Source organism: Epinephelus fuscoguttatus, linkage group LG6, assembly GCF_011397635.1.
Source record: "Epinephelus fuscoguttatus linkage group LG6, E.fuscoguttatus.final_Chr_v1".
In the NCBI taxonomy this organism is placed as follows: domain Eukaryota; kingdom Metazoa; phylum Chordata; class Actinopteri; order Perciformes; family Serranidae; genus Epinephelus; species Epinephelus fuscoguttatus.
Genome location: NC_064757.1, coordinates 39,180,434 through 39,196,836, shown reverse-complemented (window position 1 = coordinate 39,196,836; position 16,403 = coordinate 39,180,434). Strand labels below are relative to the sequence as shown.

General features: G+C 40.2%; 1 protein-coding gene across 4 annotated transcripts in view; it reads right to left on the bottom strand.

Annotated features, from left to right (window-relative positions):
• Positions 1–16,403, bottom strand: part of kank1a (KN motif and ankyrin repeat domains 1a) — an 89,070-nt gene that overhangs the window by 22,508 nt on the left and 50,159 nt on the right. For 3 of the 4 annotated variants that reach the window (XM_049578470.1, XM_049578471.1, XM_049578468.1), the window contains exon 2: positions 15,752–15,881. The exons of the other annotated variant lie outside the window; for it this stretch is intronic. In XM_049578470.1, coding sequence (XP_049434427.1) covers positions 15,752–15,788 — 37 coding nt within the window. In that variant the 5' untranslated portion in view covers positions 15,789–15,881. The remainder of the gene's footprint in view (positions 1–15,751; positions 15,882–16,403) is intronic. 4 annotated transcript variants of the gene reach the window in all.

Sequence of the window (16,403 nt, the reverse complement as noted above, 5' to 3'; positions counted from 1 at the left end):
ACACTCTGGTTTATACTTTGCAGAACAGAAACTGAGTGTTATTTACACGTTGATTCCAAATTGAAGGCCAGTGCGTGTGTGACTAAAACTCTTGATGCAGCTGACATTTATTTTTCAGAGGCAATCTTAAAATTTATATCAAGTAACACTGCAAGTAGCTTATTTGTTCATTTAATTTATAATATTTGGTATTGTTTAGTCGAGAAATTGTCAGAATATATTGAAAAATGCTTCTCAAAACTCCAAATATATTCCGTTTTATTCAATCTAGAGCAAAATATATCAGAAAAAAGCAGCACACTTTAAATGCTGCTGCAAAACAAAAACAAGTCATTTAAAGATTTGGGCTCTGAGAAATTGTGATGCTGTTTTCTGGCTGCTTTGTGCCAATTAATTACAATAAATCTCAACATAAATCACCAAATGAATAATGACAATAACCGTTAGTTTTAGCTTGGTCTTGCTTAGTCAGGCTATCTCAATGACTCTGTGTCAGCATGACAGAAAGGTCTGAAATCACCAATTATCTTTCTGCTATAGGAGAAAAAATGCTCTGGGTTGTTTGTATTTCTTTAAACCAATCACAATCACCTTGGGAGGTGCTAAGCTCAGGAAGCAGTGACGGTGCCCTTAGAAAACAGTGTCGGGGTGAACTTGTTTGGGGTGAACATTTGCACAAAGGGAAGCGAGCACTGTCACTAAAATGACTCCGCAAAAAAAAACGCTGCAACGAACATACGTCAGCTGTGTGATTCAACTTTTAGTGATAAGATGACAAACATAATTTGGTAATCGGTGCCCTTGAGGTGAAGCCTGACTATACTTTATCTCTGAAGGAGCTCACTGGACCTGTTAAAACCACAGACAATTTGTTGACTCTATGTGGTGCTAGCAGAACGTTATTACTACGATATCACAGAAGGTCAGCCATTGCCACTTTTAGAATATAAGCTGTTAGACCGAAAGCTGCTGTTATTGTTTCCTGTTGCGAAAAAGATATTGAAAGTGGTAACACATAGATAGCAAAAGAGGGGTAGTATGCCAGCCTGAATTGCCGGCCAATGGCAGGCTTGTAACCACAGTCAACATCCTGTGAGTCAGACTAGTTTCAGCTCTAAAAAAAAAAAATCTTAATACAGCTGTGCTTTAGCTGACATTTCGTATGAACTAGGGCTGCAATTAATGACGATTTTTGCTATCGATTACTCTGTAATGAATTCTTTTTATTAAATGAGTAATCAGTCAGGCCACGGACACTCAACTTGCTTAGTGTGGGGGCCACTTCTGCAAAATGACAGGAGGCTGGGGGCCAGTTAATAAACAAATGTTTGTAAGATTTATGAGAAAAAACAAATTAGCATGGAAAATACAGTCGCAGCAGCCACAAACAGGTCAAGTGATCACAGGGGCATTTCTAGGATCTGAGGATATTTGGGGTTGAGCACAGACCCCACATCCTCCCCTGACACGTTCTTTTTAATAAACTAATTTTAAGGGGTTTTAATGCACTCTGGCATCTTACTAACATAACACAAGTATAAAACAACATTCCCACTGTGAATCAATTTATTTTCATTGTGAATTACAAAATGGTCGACAGGTCACTCTGCACCCTACTGCAGGCCAGAGTTAGCCCACGAGCTGCAAGTTGTGTGTCACTGATTTAGGCTATATAAGGACAGAAACCTGTGAGACAGGGTGATCTTGATGTGTCAAAGCCCCTTAGTGATGCACCAGAATTGCTTTTCAACCAACAGTTCAAAACCCAGCCAGGTTTAATTTGGTTCAATTTACAAAATTCACACAGTTAAGAAGCTGGAGATAACAAATATTTGTCATTTTTTTCTTAATTACTGATGAACGATAATCAGTTATTAAGATTCCTGTTCACTTACAAATCACAGAGATTAAATTAGAGCTGAGAACAGTCACTAATACAAATGTATTCATAATTTCAGTCATTGTTCAACCACAAATACCAAATAGTTGCAAGTTCCAGCTTCTCAAATGTGAGGAGTTTAAAGCTTTTCTTTGTCAAATACAATAAAATACTGATTATTTTGTGATTTCAGACTATTGGTTGGACAAAACAAGCAATTTTAAGACATTACATTGGGCTCTGCAAACTTCATATTAAGCAATTCTCAATGTTTTTCTGACACTGTATAAGAATAAAAATACCTAAGAAAATAATCTGCAGAAAATAATTGTTGGCTACAGCCCTAAAGCCGATATATTACTAATTAAAGGTTAACTATTTGTGCCTGTTTGTGTGCAAAATAAAGCTCTTCCCATTATTTTTAGGGACCTTTTTCTTTAGAAAGTTTAAGTGCACTTCTTAAGACAAAACTCGGGTTGTTTTCTCGTGCACGGACCTGAAATAAGCACATCCTGTTTTTTCTTGTCTGGTATAAATAATCTGTGAGGCAGCACAGTCATGGTCTTGTGCTGTCTGGTTTAGAGGACTCCCCCTCCTGCACGAGTTACTGACCAGCCACGTCTCTCTCTCTCTCTCACACACACACACACACACACAAACACACACACACACACAGGGGAGTGACAGGCGGCCCTCTGGTACGGCAGAGACCCTGAACAGCTGAGTGATGACCTCATGAACGCGGGACAACTGAAGGGGTCACGCTCCAGTGACGGGGACGAGAGCCCGGGAGTCTGCTGCAGTAATCAGCAGCTGTTACATTGTCAATTTGACAGGGATTACACAACAGTTAGCCAGCCAGCAGTGACGGGCAGCACGCCGTCCTTCAATCCATTAAAAACCTAGGAGCTTATTAATCGTAGTACAGATATGATATCTTCAAAACATGTCTGATGTCTTCTTTTACAATCATCCACGCCTATAAAACTGTTTACACAACCAGCGAATGACACTTTTTTTGGGGGATGAAGTTTCCAAAACTGAGCTCCACCAACATGACTAAGCACTGCTAGTATTTAAGGAATTCTAAAAAGGACCTCCACCCAGATTAAACCCCGTCTTCATTCCCTCTGAATTAGAGTTATTGTTTTTTATTCTGTGTCATGCAATCATAAGATTACAAGACAGAGCAACCGCATATAAAGTTAAGTTCCTCTATATTCGTTCAAGCACATTTGACATAACAAAGTTTAAATTATGAGTACACCGTAACAGATCTAAAGCTAAAACACCTCCTTGTAAATAAATTTTGATTTATGTTAAAGGGATAGTGCACCCAAAAATGAAAATTCCGCCATTATCTACTCACCCATATGCCGAGGGAGGCTCAGGTGAAGTTTTAGAGTCCTCACATCACTTGCAGAGATCCCAGGGGAGAGGAGGTAGCAACACAACTCCACCTAATGGAGGCTTACGGCACCCCAGATTCAAATGTCTAAAAACACATAATTAAAACCACAAAATATCTCCATACTGCTTGTCCATAGTGATCCAAGTGTCCTGAAGCCCTGGACGAGCAGTATGGAGATATTTTGTGGTTTTAATTATGTGTTTTTTGGACGTTTGAATCTGGGGCGCCGTCAGCCTCCATTAGGTGGAGTTGTTTTGCTACCCACTCTCCCCTCGGATCTCTGCAAGTGATGTGAGGACTCTAAAACTTCACCTGAGCCTCCCTCGGCATGAGGGTGAGTAGATAATGGCTGAATTTTCATTTCTGGGTGCACTATCCCTTTAAGAGATTATAGCATATTGCATGTTGCACTAAAACTGTGTAAATAAATGAATAAATAAATAAAAATGGTCGCACATTTCATACTGAAGGAAGAATACATGAGTAATTTTGTGCAGTGAGTTTCAGGGCTGAAATGATGATGAAATGATGTCTTGGTTAACATTAGGACAGTTCAGTCTTTAGGTTTTTGGTTAGTCTTAGGACTTCTGCAGATTTACATGCACTTTCTTTTCTTAAACCTAGACAACGTGTTGATAAATACATTTTAAAATACAATTTGCGTCACATCTGGGCTCCTGTCGTTGAGTATCACATCATCATTAACACTTTGTGAATAGATCAATGAAAAAGATTTGATATTTTTTCATTTATCAAGTAACAACACCAAACATTTGCTGGTTCCAGCTTCTCCAGTGTGAAAATGTTGTAGTTTTATATCATATAAATCAAATATCTTTCAGCCTCAGATATCTGTTGGTCACAAAAAACAAGCAATGTGAAGATGTGATGGATATTCTTCACTATTTTCTAACATTTTGTAGATTTAAACAAATCAACAAGCTAATCGATAATGAAAATAAAAGTCAGTTGCTCCTCTGGATGGTTCAATTTCATCCCAGTGTTGTTAAAAACATCATGAGTTTATTTAACAGCTAACAAAAGCTGAGGAAATCCCCAGCTGAGAGTTTTTTAAGTTACTGAGCTAAACATTATGCAAGTCAGCAATGTAAGAATAGTATTTAGAGTTTGGCACACAGCTTCCCAGCCCTGCTCTACTTCTCTCAGCTGGGATATTAAAATATTTCAGCCTAATTATCCGACACTAACTGTACATTCATTCTGTATAAGCTCAAAAGTGAATGCCAAAGAAATGTGGCCATTAAACTTCCACTCGCATGTTTGCAGCAGCAACTTCTTGCTCGTCTTTCACAGCTGATTTGCAGGCCAGAAGCTCCAACAGAAACCATGTGCTGACTGAACACAGCTGCTCTTTAAATTAAAGTCAAATACGTTAATATCCGAAAGAAGCCGCAGTCTAATTGTTCACAGTTCACTTGGTAGCCAAACTCATTGGTGACATTTTCAGTTTCTCACATTTGTGCTGAAATTCATTTAAAAACATCCAATCTTTGACGCTCTACAGAGCTCATCTGCACTTGAGCAATAAAGATATTTCGCTGGCTTTTTCTGTATTTTCCCTGCACCATGCTGCACCAGCTGAAACTTTTCTGCAACTCCTTTTCACTAACTTTAAGCCCATGAACTCGCTCTCCCTGTGTTTGCTCTTAAAATACTGCACTGAAGGCCAACTTTATGCCTTGATGTTAAAATCTGTGAGGAAAAATATACAACCAGGGCTTCGGCTCATTTTGCACTGGCTCTGTAAAAGTCTAAATTTAGAGCTGACAAAAGCCTTTTAACATCCACAGTGCCCTCGGAGACAGAATAAATTAAGCTACTGGGCTAAATCTGCCTGCCAGTTGTTTGTTAGTCAAACGGTGCACAGACATCACTTGCTTACTGCTCCTGTATCTCATTTTCTGCTGAGAAAAGTAATCACCAATCACACAGATTTAGAAACAGGCTTCTCAATGCTACCAAACATGCACTGCAGCTTTTTATATACTTCATAACTATTGACATTCAGTGTAAAAAGGATGCAGGACAGAATTACTTAGTTGTGGATGTTTAGTTGTCACCACACAACACGTTTGTTTGGGGTTATTCTTTTTGTCTGCACGAGATGAGGATTTTATAGGGGAAAATTTATCACAAAAAACATTTGTTGGCTCCGTGTTTTGAAGGCAAGATTTAAGCTACTTTTCTCATTTTGAATCTTTGTAAATCGGGTATTTTTAGACCTTTGGTCAGAGATAAAAAGCTGTTTAGGTTCAAGGAAATAGTAATGGCCATTTTTTTGTATTTGCTGATGTTTCATAGACAAAACAATCCATTTATTAGAAAACTAGAAAAGTGCACATCTCTGCTAAGCAGCCACGTGGCCGCCCAGCTAGCCAATCTAGACCATTCTTGCAACAGTTGTGCCACAGTGCATTTAAGAAGCTAAAATTCACGCCTTGTCCATTTTTGACAGAGCTGTGGCGCATTTTTGGGTCCATGTCAGTGGTTCGACATCCCATTAATCCGACTGTCCACGGTGCTGAACGGCTCGCGGCGGGCGTATGGTGCGCTGCGACCAGCTTGAGGCAGAGCAGGCTCACAGCTTATGTGTTTGTCACTTTCTTTTTCATTTTAACCCACACCATGATCTTTTCCTGACCCTAACCAAGTGGTTTTTGTGCCTAAACCTAACCAGACCTTAACCACAGGGCATCATGATGATTTCGGAATGGACTTCGGAACAATGAGTTTAATATGGTCGAACCAATGGGCAGTTCCCGCATTTTTAAGAGCACAAAGAGTTCTTGTGCTAACAGGAACTGTACGTGAAATATAGATATTATATAATCATGAGGATGAATGTATTTTAACAACTGAAACACGGCCACAAATCTTTGATCCATGTTGTTCATAACTGCACTTTTATAGCATTAACGTCGTCTGAAGGCTACAGGGCAACAAAGCGGGAAATAACAACATCAAACTATTAAAACAGACCAAAAAATAAACCATGTAACTACACAGATGCCTACTTCGTATGGTAAAAGCACAAGGAAAAAAAAAAACAAATCAACAAAATCTGAAAGTCTACAAAAGTATTTTGCCGTGCGGCAGACAGAACAAAACCAGGCTGCACAACTGCAAAGATCTGTCCCTCTCGGCTCCCTTACACACAAGATGGTGGTGAAAGTAACAAACACAGGCACTAATTCATCTCACATTGTACCTAACCTCAGTGGATCATAACATATTAGGTTTGGCATTAATCTGCGAATACTCAGGTTTAAAATGAGAACAAACTTTCCTATGGATGTCAGTTCTGAGCCATGACGAAGGCCAAAATGTGGCCTGCAACAGACACTAAGGCTTGTTGCTGTAGCCGAGACAACTTCCAGACAACTCATGGCCTCTACAGCCCGGTCAAGAGCCATGAGGAGTCAGCAGTCAGCAACCACGACAGGTCCTAGAGCGTTTCGATATTCATGTGCACACACAATATGAGACTGATTGGTCCAGTAGTTTGCAAGATTAGCTGCAGACGAACACACACGACCACATGCATGATCTCCCCCAGGCTTACTGCTTCTGGAGATAATAAAAGAGCAAAGAAACGCGACACATGCAGATGCGTCCATACAAGGCCCAAGGGTCACTGCATAGAGTACAAAAATCAAATGCTGACCTTCACAGTCACCAGATCTCGACCCAGTTCAACACCTACAGGAGGTTTTGGATCAAGTTACAGACTTTAATCAAACCACAAACTGAGGAAATATGTTTTGGAAGAATGGCGGTGAAGCTGTTCTGGAGGCTCATAGTGGCCAACATGTAACTGATTTATCCCTTATTTTTCTCAAGATTTCGGCCTAAAACTCGTCTCAACAACAATAAATAGTGCAAAACTGCCCCTCTGAGCTGAGATCATCAACAGATATTTCCTCACAGTTGCACAGAGTCACTGGACAGAGACATTATTCAGCTGTACTGGACTCATACACACAGCTGCACAGTGGAATAATACAGTGTGGTGCTCACACACTGGTGCATTACACGGAGTGAGAGCAAAGTATGATGCAAGTGCCTGGGTGGAGGGGACTCTGGTGGACACACACACACACACATACACACACATCCTTTCTCATACAGCCAGCCTGGTATTTCCTGGCTCTGCCTATGAGCTCTATACGCCTAATTACTCACAAGACGAAGCAGAGCCAGCGTCTGATCAACACCTCGCACTGCGGCAGCTCAACACCAGGAACAGTGACACACATCCGCTCATATAGAAAAAACCCAGGAAACAAAACAAAAAGGACAATACGAACATTAAAGCGGCACAGTCCTGCCCTTTTCAGACTGAACACAGGCAGGACGGAGCGGGGCTGTGATCTATGAGCTTCTTGTAGAAACTCACAGGGCCGTGCCAGACTCTGCTGCCAAATTCAACAACTTAACTCTGTACATGATGATGCAGACTGGAGGAAATGTTTGGGCTTCCTCTGCAAACATCGAGGCAGCTTGAAAAACTTTGCCCACATCTCCACGTCTTTTCTCATAGATGGTCAAGGAAAACAATGAGCGAGTGTGCAGGCTGGTTTGTTTTCAGTCAACAGACCTGCAAAAATTTACCAGAACAACCATTAACAAACAGCAGTTTGGGAAGTTTTCTGGTTGTTTAGGCCGTTTCAGACAGTTTATCCCTTAATCTCAAACTATGATGCTTCGGAGATAAAAAGCTAATTAACCTGAGTTAAAAGATAAGATCGATCAGCTGAAGGGAAAGACAGGACGAGCAAAACACAGAAAACATCAAAGCAAAAACTGCTGCAAATTTTACTTTTATTAAGGAGAAAACTTACAATAAACTCAACCGCCACAGACAGTGGTGCTACATGCTCCTGCAGATATCGCTGAACAGTCACACCATCACACCAAGAATCAAACACTACTGGGGAATTATAATGTTTTAGCAACATATTTTTGCAATAAATGAGCATAACTTTCCCAGATTAAAAAAAAAAAAAAAAAAAAAAAAAAAAGGTTTTTGCTCCACAACGTCTTAACAAGACAACGGACCTTGGAGACACGCCACATCTTTTACCACCTGGAAAATGCAAGGTCAGGTGCTGGGTGCTACACTTGTGCCTACTCTTAAGGGTGCGGAGTCAGTGCATGTCCGGTACACACAACCAGAAATGTGCTCCCATTCACTGTGTATTGGACGCAACTGATTAGCTGCACAAAGCACACTGGGATACCTGCGATGTGGACCAAGCTGGCATCGCAACGAGAGGGAGTGACAATTCTAAAACGGTGTTCACATCAAGACAGTCAATCAAGCTGCAGCCACAAACAACCAGCGGGTGCAGGGCGTTCTCGTACGTCACCTGCACCATGACGGTGCGTGCCCACTATACACAACCAATTTGCCTATACTTGTGTCTGCCCAGCACCATAAGTCACTTGCAGCTGCGGCTTCATTGGCTGTCTACATGTGAGCACCATTTGAATTTTTCAAATTGTAATGCCGCCAGCTTGGTCTGCATCTCCAGTATCCCAGCATGCTTTGTAGAGCGAATCAGTCGCTTCCAACATACACAATGAATGGGAGCTCATGTATAGTGAGTATGCACCGTGACATTGCCAAGTGACCATAACCAGCACCATATCATAGCCTACTTAACAGAAATCCCAAGCTTGAAGCAGATCTTCTTCCAGGCATTGATTTTAAGTGTGTATTAGGCCTAAAATATTGTCCATGGGACAGATGTAAAGCTCTGGGTCTAACATATTTACCAAAGACTGATATTCATGGAAGAAAGGAAAGATATGTGCCAGCTGTGACTGGTTGGTCCTTGTCACATGACATGCAGTGTGCGCTGCTGCATTCCAAAAGTTCAACTTTGTTTATCTCAGGGCGCAGCTGCACGCCCCCTAAAATATGGGCTTGGAAGCGCTTTCATGCTGTCACTTTCACTTCTGAGCATGTCTTTCACGTGTCTGCATTGACAACGGTGGATTTGAGAATTCAAAAAAAAATGCAGCATGTTTATAGTCTACAGACGTGCTGGCAGCTCTGTGAGGCCTTAGTGTGTAGCAGGTACGACGTTTGCCACGTTCATAATTTTGTAAAGCCTGTTGGCATGTTAACATCCAGCAACATTTAGTACTACACACAGAGAGCAGCTGAGGCTGATGGGAATGCAATTTGCTCTGCAGATAACTGGTCATAAACTAAAGTATTGGACTGACCCAGTGAACAACAGATAGCTCCACTGAGTGGTTAAAAATAGCAGCTGTCGTAATTTCCTCTACAACACCTCAAAAACAAAACATCAAATCAGATACTTTTGCACGCAGCACCTCGTTTAATCTGTTAAAAAAAAAAAGTATAAAAAAAAAAGACAAATAATTCGGCGCTTGAAACTACAATGTGTTATTTTACACTTGTGTTTTTGCAGATTAAATAAACAAGACTTGTTAATTAGTGATGTTAGCTTTAGCTTTTGACGGCTAGCTGTTTCCCTTTGTTTCCCCTCTTTATGCTAAGCTACGCTAAACCAGCTGTTTCATGCAAAAATCTACACGAGATGCTGGTCAATTTTTTTTATGCATATTGCAAAGTGCTCTAAAAAGTGAATCACAGGGTGCCAAGGAGCTCACCTGGTGGAGCAGGCACCCCATGTGCAACGGCTACGTCCCTGCCGCAGCAGCTTACTGCTATAAAGGCAATAAAATAATTCATGTAGTGCACAATGGTGGGCCCAGTTTGCCTCACTACACGCAGTGTCTCAGTGTGACTTCTGTGCGTGCACACAGGCTGCAGAGGGCCAACAATGAAGCGATTAGTGCTCACTAAAGTTACAGTCCCACTTAAACAAACCAGTTCTACATCCATTCATCAAACCCTGCTGTGTCAAGACATTAAGAAGGAATAAAACAAACCATTATCCAGTTTAGTTTACAAAGACTCAGCGCTCTGCCCCTTTGGCACACATTATTATAAGCTACCAACACTTACACAAACACACAATAGGAAAGTGACTGATGGGACACAGTAAGAAAACAGTACCACGGGGGGATTTCAAGTGGCAGCTGGGTAACTGTCCCCGCTGCAGAAACAAAACCACTTCAGTGGGTTTGAATGAGCTGCGGGGGGTCGACCCGTCGGCACGACTCTGACCGCAGCTCTCTGGGTTTTCTGTCCACAGCAGACTGCTGGCATTCAAGTCAGGCCAAAGGCATGATGGTCTGCTCTGAGCCATGACTCAGCCTCTGCAGGGTTTTTATTTTAGACAACCACGACCTCGCTGCATGAGGGACGACGGTTATGGTGCCTGTGGAGGTTTCTTTTTTTACGTTGATTTCACAGGAGACAAAAATCATATTTCAGATTGCCATAAACTGTAACCATCTCATAAAAATGTCAACGCTATAAAAGGATATTAGCGAAATGATCACTGATACATTACATCAATCTTCCTCTGACTGTGTCTGTCTGCTAAAAATAAAGTTTTGAGGAGCAGATCCAGTAAATATTTTTGGAAAAGCATTTTAAGACACGAGTCCTGCAGCTGATTGCAGTGAATATTTCTCCAGTCAAAGTGGGATCAGCTGCGGTTTTATCTCAAATATGTGCTTGATGGTTTGTTGCTCAATGCACTGAAGCGTCGCACATCCCACATTTGGCAGTTACTTCATTTCAAGAGGAGACGTACTGCAAAAAAACTGGCTCAGAACTACAGAACGCAATAGTATTGTCTTGTGTGGAGGCTCAAACCACCTTGTCTGGGTCCAGAACTTTGAATCTGCCCACTCCATCGAGTTGACTGAGTGCAACAAGTTGACAATTGTGTCTGAAAGTCTGATAATGCCTCATATTTTGGAGGTAGGTTGACTAGTATCTTAGTCATAATTTAGCTTGCTTTGCTTGCAATCATTTCTATATTTACAGGGTTTTTGGAATTGATTACTTTTGAATGAGTGCTTTGTCAAAGTTAAACAAAGGTCAAAGCATCGAGGAATGCAGCTGGTTAAGAGGCAACTTGACCGTTCATATTTTCATGACCCACTGTTAACCTCATTCTTACATTGCATATAATGTATATATTTCAGATTTTAACTTTATTTGCACCTCATGTTTATCTTGACTCTTTATATTTGCACTCTTCCGCGATTTGCATTGCAAACAATTTCCCTTGGGATAATAAGTTTCATCTCATCTTAACGAGCCTCACTGCATATTTCCTTTTGCCGTAGAGTGTGTTACATATTTAGACTGAGTCCACATGAACGTGGGTATATTCTAAAACGTAGCTTTTTTTAAAAAATATATATTTTTTGGTATTTATTCCACAGGCAAACTGCATCTCAGGTCACTAAAAACTGACCTTTTGTGAACTCCGTCTAGAGTGACAAACTATACACTGGCTGCAGAGGGCAACAATGGAGCGATTAGTGCTCACTAAAGAACTGAGAACTGAGTTTTTGGCTATTAGCCATTTGAGTGTGTGCCGTATTGACATTTCGTGCAATGGCAGACGTAACCAAAATAGTGTTGACTCTAACTATGCTAACGGAACTTTTTCCATGTTTGCACAGTTACTCTTCCAGTAAGCTGAGGAATAGAGGCGTCAGAATGCGCTGCTTCTTCTTGCTTTGGGGTTATGGTTATATCACTGTCTGATTGTTCAGCATGCTCTTGACAGCGTGGACAGATATTTTTGGGGTTTTTTTTTTTTTTTTGAGAAGGAAGGGGAGAAAAACTAGGGATGCACGATAGCAGATTTTTTTGCTGATATCCAATATACCGATATATTGCAACTTATTTGGTCACTAAGCGATACCGATATTGATATATCCACCTTTTTCCCCACCTAATTTTAGTGATCATCAGGTCTCTTCTTTAGTGGATTTAACCTCATATTATGCATGCATACTCTTATCGTGACGGCCCACCAGCAGATGGAGACATGAAATAAAATACTTTTCAATGTAAGTGATATTAATTCATTGTACAAATTAAGAAGTTAAATTTAAAATATGCAAACTTTTAATTTAATAGACAAAGTCAAGTTTTGATAGTTTATTTTAAAGCCAATACTATCACCGTTTACGTGCCGATATTATCGTGCATCCCAAGGAAAGAACTTTTTTCAAAAAGACCTGTGTGCGTGTCGGCTTGGCTTTAAAGACAGTTGGGTTGTGTGCTTGGTCACTAATTTATATTGCACAAGTAGAGACGCTAACAAGGCTAAAAAAGCAGGCAGTCCCTCAAGACCCCTCGCCCAAAACACTGGATTTACTTCACTTCCCATAATGCATCTCACAACCATTTTGTTAGACTCATACCCTGCGTAGTAAATGCCTACATCTTTCCAACTCTACACCTCCACTGTGTATACATTTTTCATTAAAAAAAAAAAAATCTACAAAGTCTAAAGACCAAACTCAGATAACATAACATCTCCTCCAGAGGCACAGAAGATGTTATACAAATGTTTTATAGGCTGAATGAATAAAACATTAACTAAACTTCATGCGTAATATCAGTGAATTGTGACCTTTAAAAGAACTAGTTGCTGCAAACTAAACAAAAGCTTCACAAGAGATAATATTCTGGCTTCTAAAACCAACAACGAAGACGCAGAAAAATCAATGTCAGATTCGATTTTCCTCACGATATCAGACCGACTACCTGACTACCACTTTAACAAGTTAGAGTGTAAATTATCCACAGCACTGGAGCATCTTTACGTTAAAAAAAAACCCTGTCTTTTTGAAATTCTTTGGGTGCAGCAGGTGACCACATTGGCATGTTAACTGCCAACACTGCAGAGAAGCTATTTTTAAAGTTCACAGAGGGGGGAGGAGGTTAGCGGTGTTAGCGTAGCATTCCTCAGCATTTTTCACAGTCTGTTAAAATGCACAATAAAAACACCTCGTTGCGTTCGCTGCCTTTGAAGTGAATCCACACATTTTTCTCTTGACGAGATCTACGTACTAAACCAAAAGGTATGATACCTTTTGGTCTCAGAGTCGTACACACGGAGGCGGCAGACGGTCCTGAGAGCATCTGTCCTGCATGCTGCGAATTCCTGGAGGGATTTTGGAAGCAAGAAGCTTCACTCTCTCCTGTTAGTCTGGACAGGAATGTGAGCCGTCTGCAGGTGTGTGTGCGCGGAGCTGACAGCGTTTGTTTCACACTGAAGCGTGGAAATCTTCTCTACATGTTGCACCGTGTGAACGCAAAAATCCTCTGTGTGTTTCAGAAGCATGAGAGATGAAGACGTAACTGACAGAGGAGCTAATAATTTATTTTTTTGTTCACTATAAGATCATTTTTAACATTCCTGCGAGTATGTGACATGTCCTTTAGATGAATACGTAAACAGATACATACAGCAAAAATTAAAACATACTTTGAAAGTATCACATCATGTATTCTTTTTACAAAATGTCATTATCCAAAGTAAAAACAGGGCTGCACATTTAATCGAAATATTATCAAGATCGCAATATAGCAAAGGGCAATATCCAAATTGTAGAAGTGGTATTTTTTGATATAAGTAAAATATGACACAACATATGATTATAAATGACGCACTGTGGTGCTGCATAGATGCAATAGAGGCCTACGAATCACAATGTAGACTTAAGGGGACATACTTGTTTAGTACAGATCCCAGCAAAAATTACATCAACGTAATTTTTACTTTTTTTTTCCCCAGTGAAAATTAAATGGAAAAATAACGATTCCATAAAAACCACCATACCATAAAATAAAAGCGACTCATCGAAACCATATCTCTCAAAATATTGCAATTTTTTTCTGTATATTGTGCAGCCCTTATTGAAAACTAAAATAAAATGTACCATTTGGTTTTGCTTGGTGAGGAGTTTTGTCTGATCGCTGCTGAAATACAAAGCAGTTGTTTGTGTTGTTTTAACTCTGTACCCACCTATGTGCAGCACTTTGGTCGACTGCCGTCGTTTTGAATGTGCTCTAGAAATAAATCCTGACTGACTTGACTTGAGTTACACTGATTTGATTTTTTGACATGATTTCCCATATATTTGTAGTAACATATAGTACGGCACATGTAAGCAAAAATCACATATATGGATCAAACTGATAATAAAAACTAAAATATTAATTTCAACCTCATCACTCAGCTCTGTATACAAGTGATCGACCTGTTGCTCATTCGTTTTGACCCTCCTGCTGCTAACACACTTAGCAAGATGCAGCGAGGCAGTGGCGATAACACATTTGGCGCCCTAGGCAGGCCCAAAATCTAGTTTTTACAAGATTACATTGAACACATCATGAGAATGTCATAATTTACCTTTGCACAGTACTCATTTTTACTGAACGCAGCTTCAACTTTTCACAATGTAAAACCAATGCAACCTCTGTGAGCTGTTCACTGCAGCCACCAGCTGCTTAGAGGCAACGATAGCGAGCTCTCCTTCTGCTGACTTCAACATGGATTTGTTAGGGGGTTTTTTTATGTTTTTTCTCATAACATGCACTCCTCCTCTCAGTAGTGTGATGGTAGTTGAGTGGGCACCAGAGAGTTTTTGTCATTTTGACATGATAACGATACATGTTTCGGGGTTCACGTGACGTCGCATAACTTGTCCATCTTCCCCAGAGAGCAGATGACGTGTAACGAGCTGAGGAGGGGGGGCGGCAGGAACCCAGAAAAAAAGGCCTCTCTGTTATTTAGCAGGCTTTGCTATGTAGTTATGTTGTTATGGCCTTTTGTAATTTTTTAAAGAAGTAGTAAAAATACTATTCATAAAAAAAAGAAGAAAGACAAAGTAAAAGATAGACATTTTTTTCTTCCCCCATGAATGGCGGCGCCCTTAGCATTCACCCTTACTGCCTATGCCACAGGCCGGCACTGCTACAAGACTTCAAATGTCATACAGTGCAAGTGCACAAATTTTTTCGCTAATATAAACGCATGGTTACTGAATGACTTTAGATTAAAACAAACAAACAAAAAACTTTAGATTTCTAAATTCCTGATGCAAGAATGAAGCTTTCTCTTCTGTGTGGTTCAGACAGACGCAGATGTGTTGCTGGAGCTCGCCAGTTAAATATACATGTCATGACATAAGCCTGAAACTGGACACCTGATTCTACATTTGGCCCCATTGTATCCTCATCCAGCTCCGTTTATTTTAGTAAGCATGAGCACATGTTGTTCTTTAGGCAGCCAGGAATCATTTGACATGTATTAGTATAATTAACCAGCAGTTTACTGAAGGAAATAACTTCTCGTCCCGCAATGCGACTGCGATGATTCAATCTGATAAACAAGATGCTCATCCGAGACAAAACATGGCAGATAAAAACAGAACATGCTGCAGTACAACCAGCACATGCACAATAAAATCAAACAAAATGGAACCTGGTAAAATATAATGTAATAAAAGGAGTTGTTTACCTGGGCCACTGCCATTCACGTGCATGGTTTGAGCCATGGCTGCAGCTGCGTGCTCTCAGTCCCACAACAAGACCTACTGCGGTCATGCAACTGCCATGCATCAAGTCCAGATTACCATGCAACCTGCAGACTGGGACACAACACAAAACACATTTTAGACATTTTGCTCACATGCAGACAGGTCGAGCAGCGACACCTCTTTATATCAGAGAGCTCTGCAGACATATCTTAATTAAAAGCCTGACACGAACATACGATTACATCGGCTAACAATATAAAAACACAAACATTCAGGACAGAAACTTCTCCATGACAAGAGTCCTGTCAAACCACTGATTTAACCCTTTTAAACCTGAGCAAGTTGGCTTGATGTCTTTCAAAAACATTCGAAGAAGGCATTAGGCAACAAAAGAAGAAAATGACCCCCCCCCCAAAAAATTTAAGAAATTGGTAAAATGAGAAAACTAAAATCAAGAAAATTAGTTAAAAAAGTTAAAAAAACAAACAAACAAGGAAAAAACCTGGAAAAAATGCTTAAAAATTATGAAAATTCTGTAACATAATTTTGAATATGTTACAATAATAAGGATACAATTAAAAAAAACTACAAAATAAATAAAAAATACTAATTTTTCCCCAGCTTTTCTTTTTA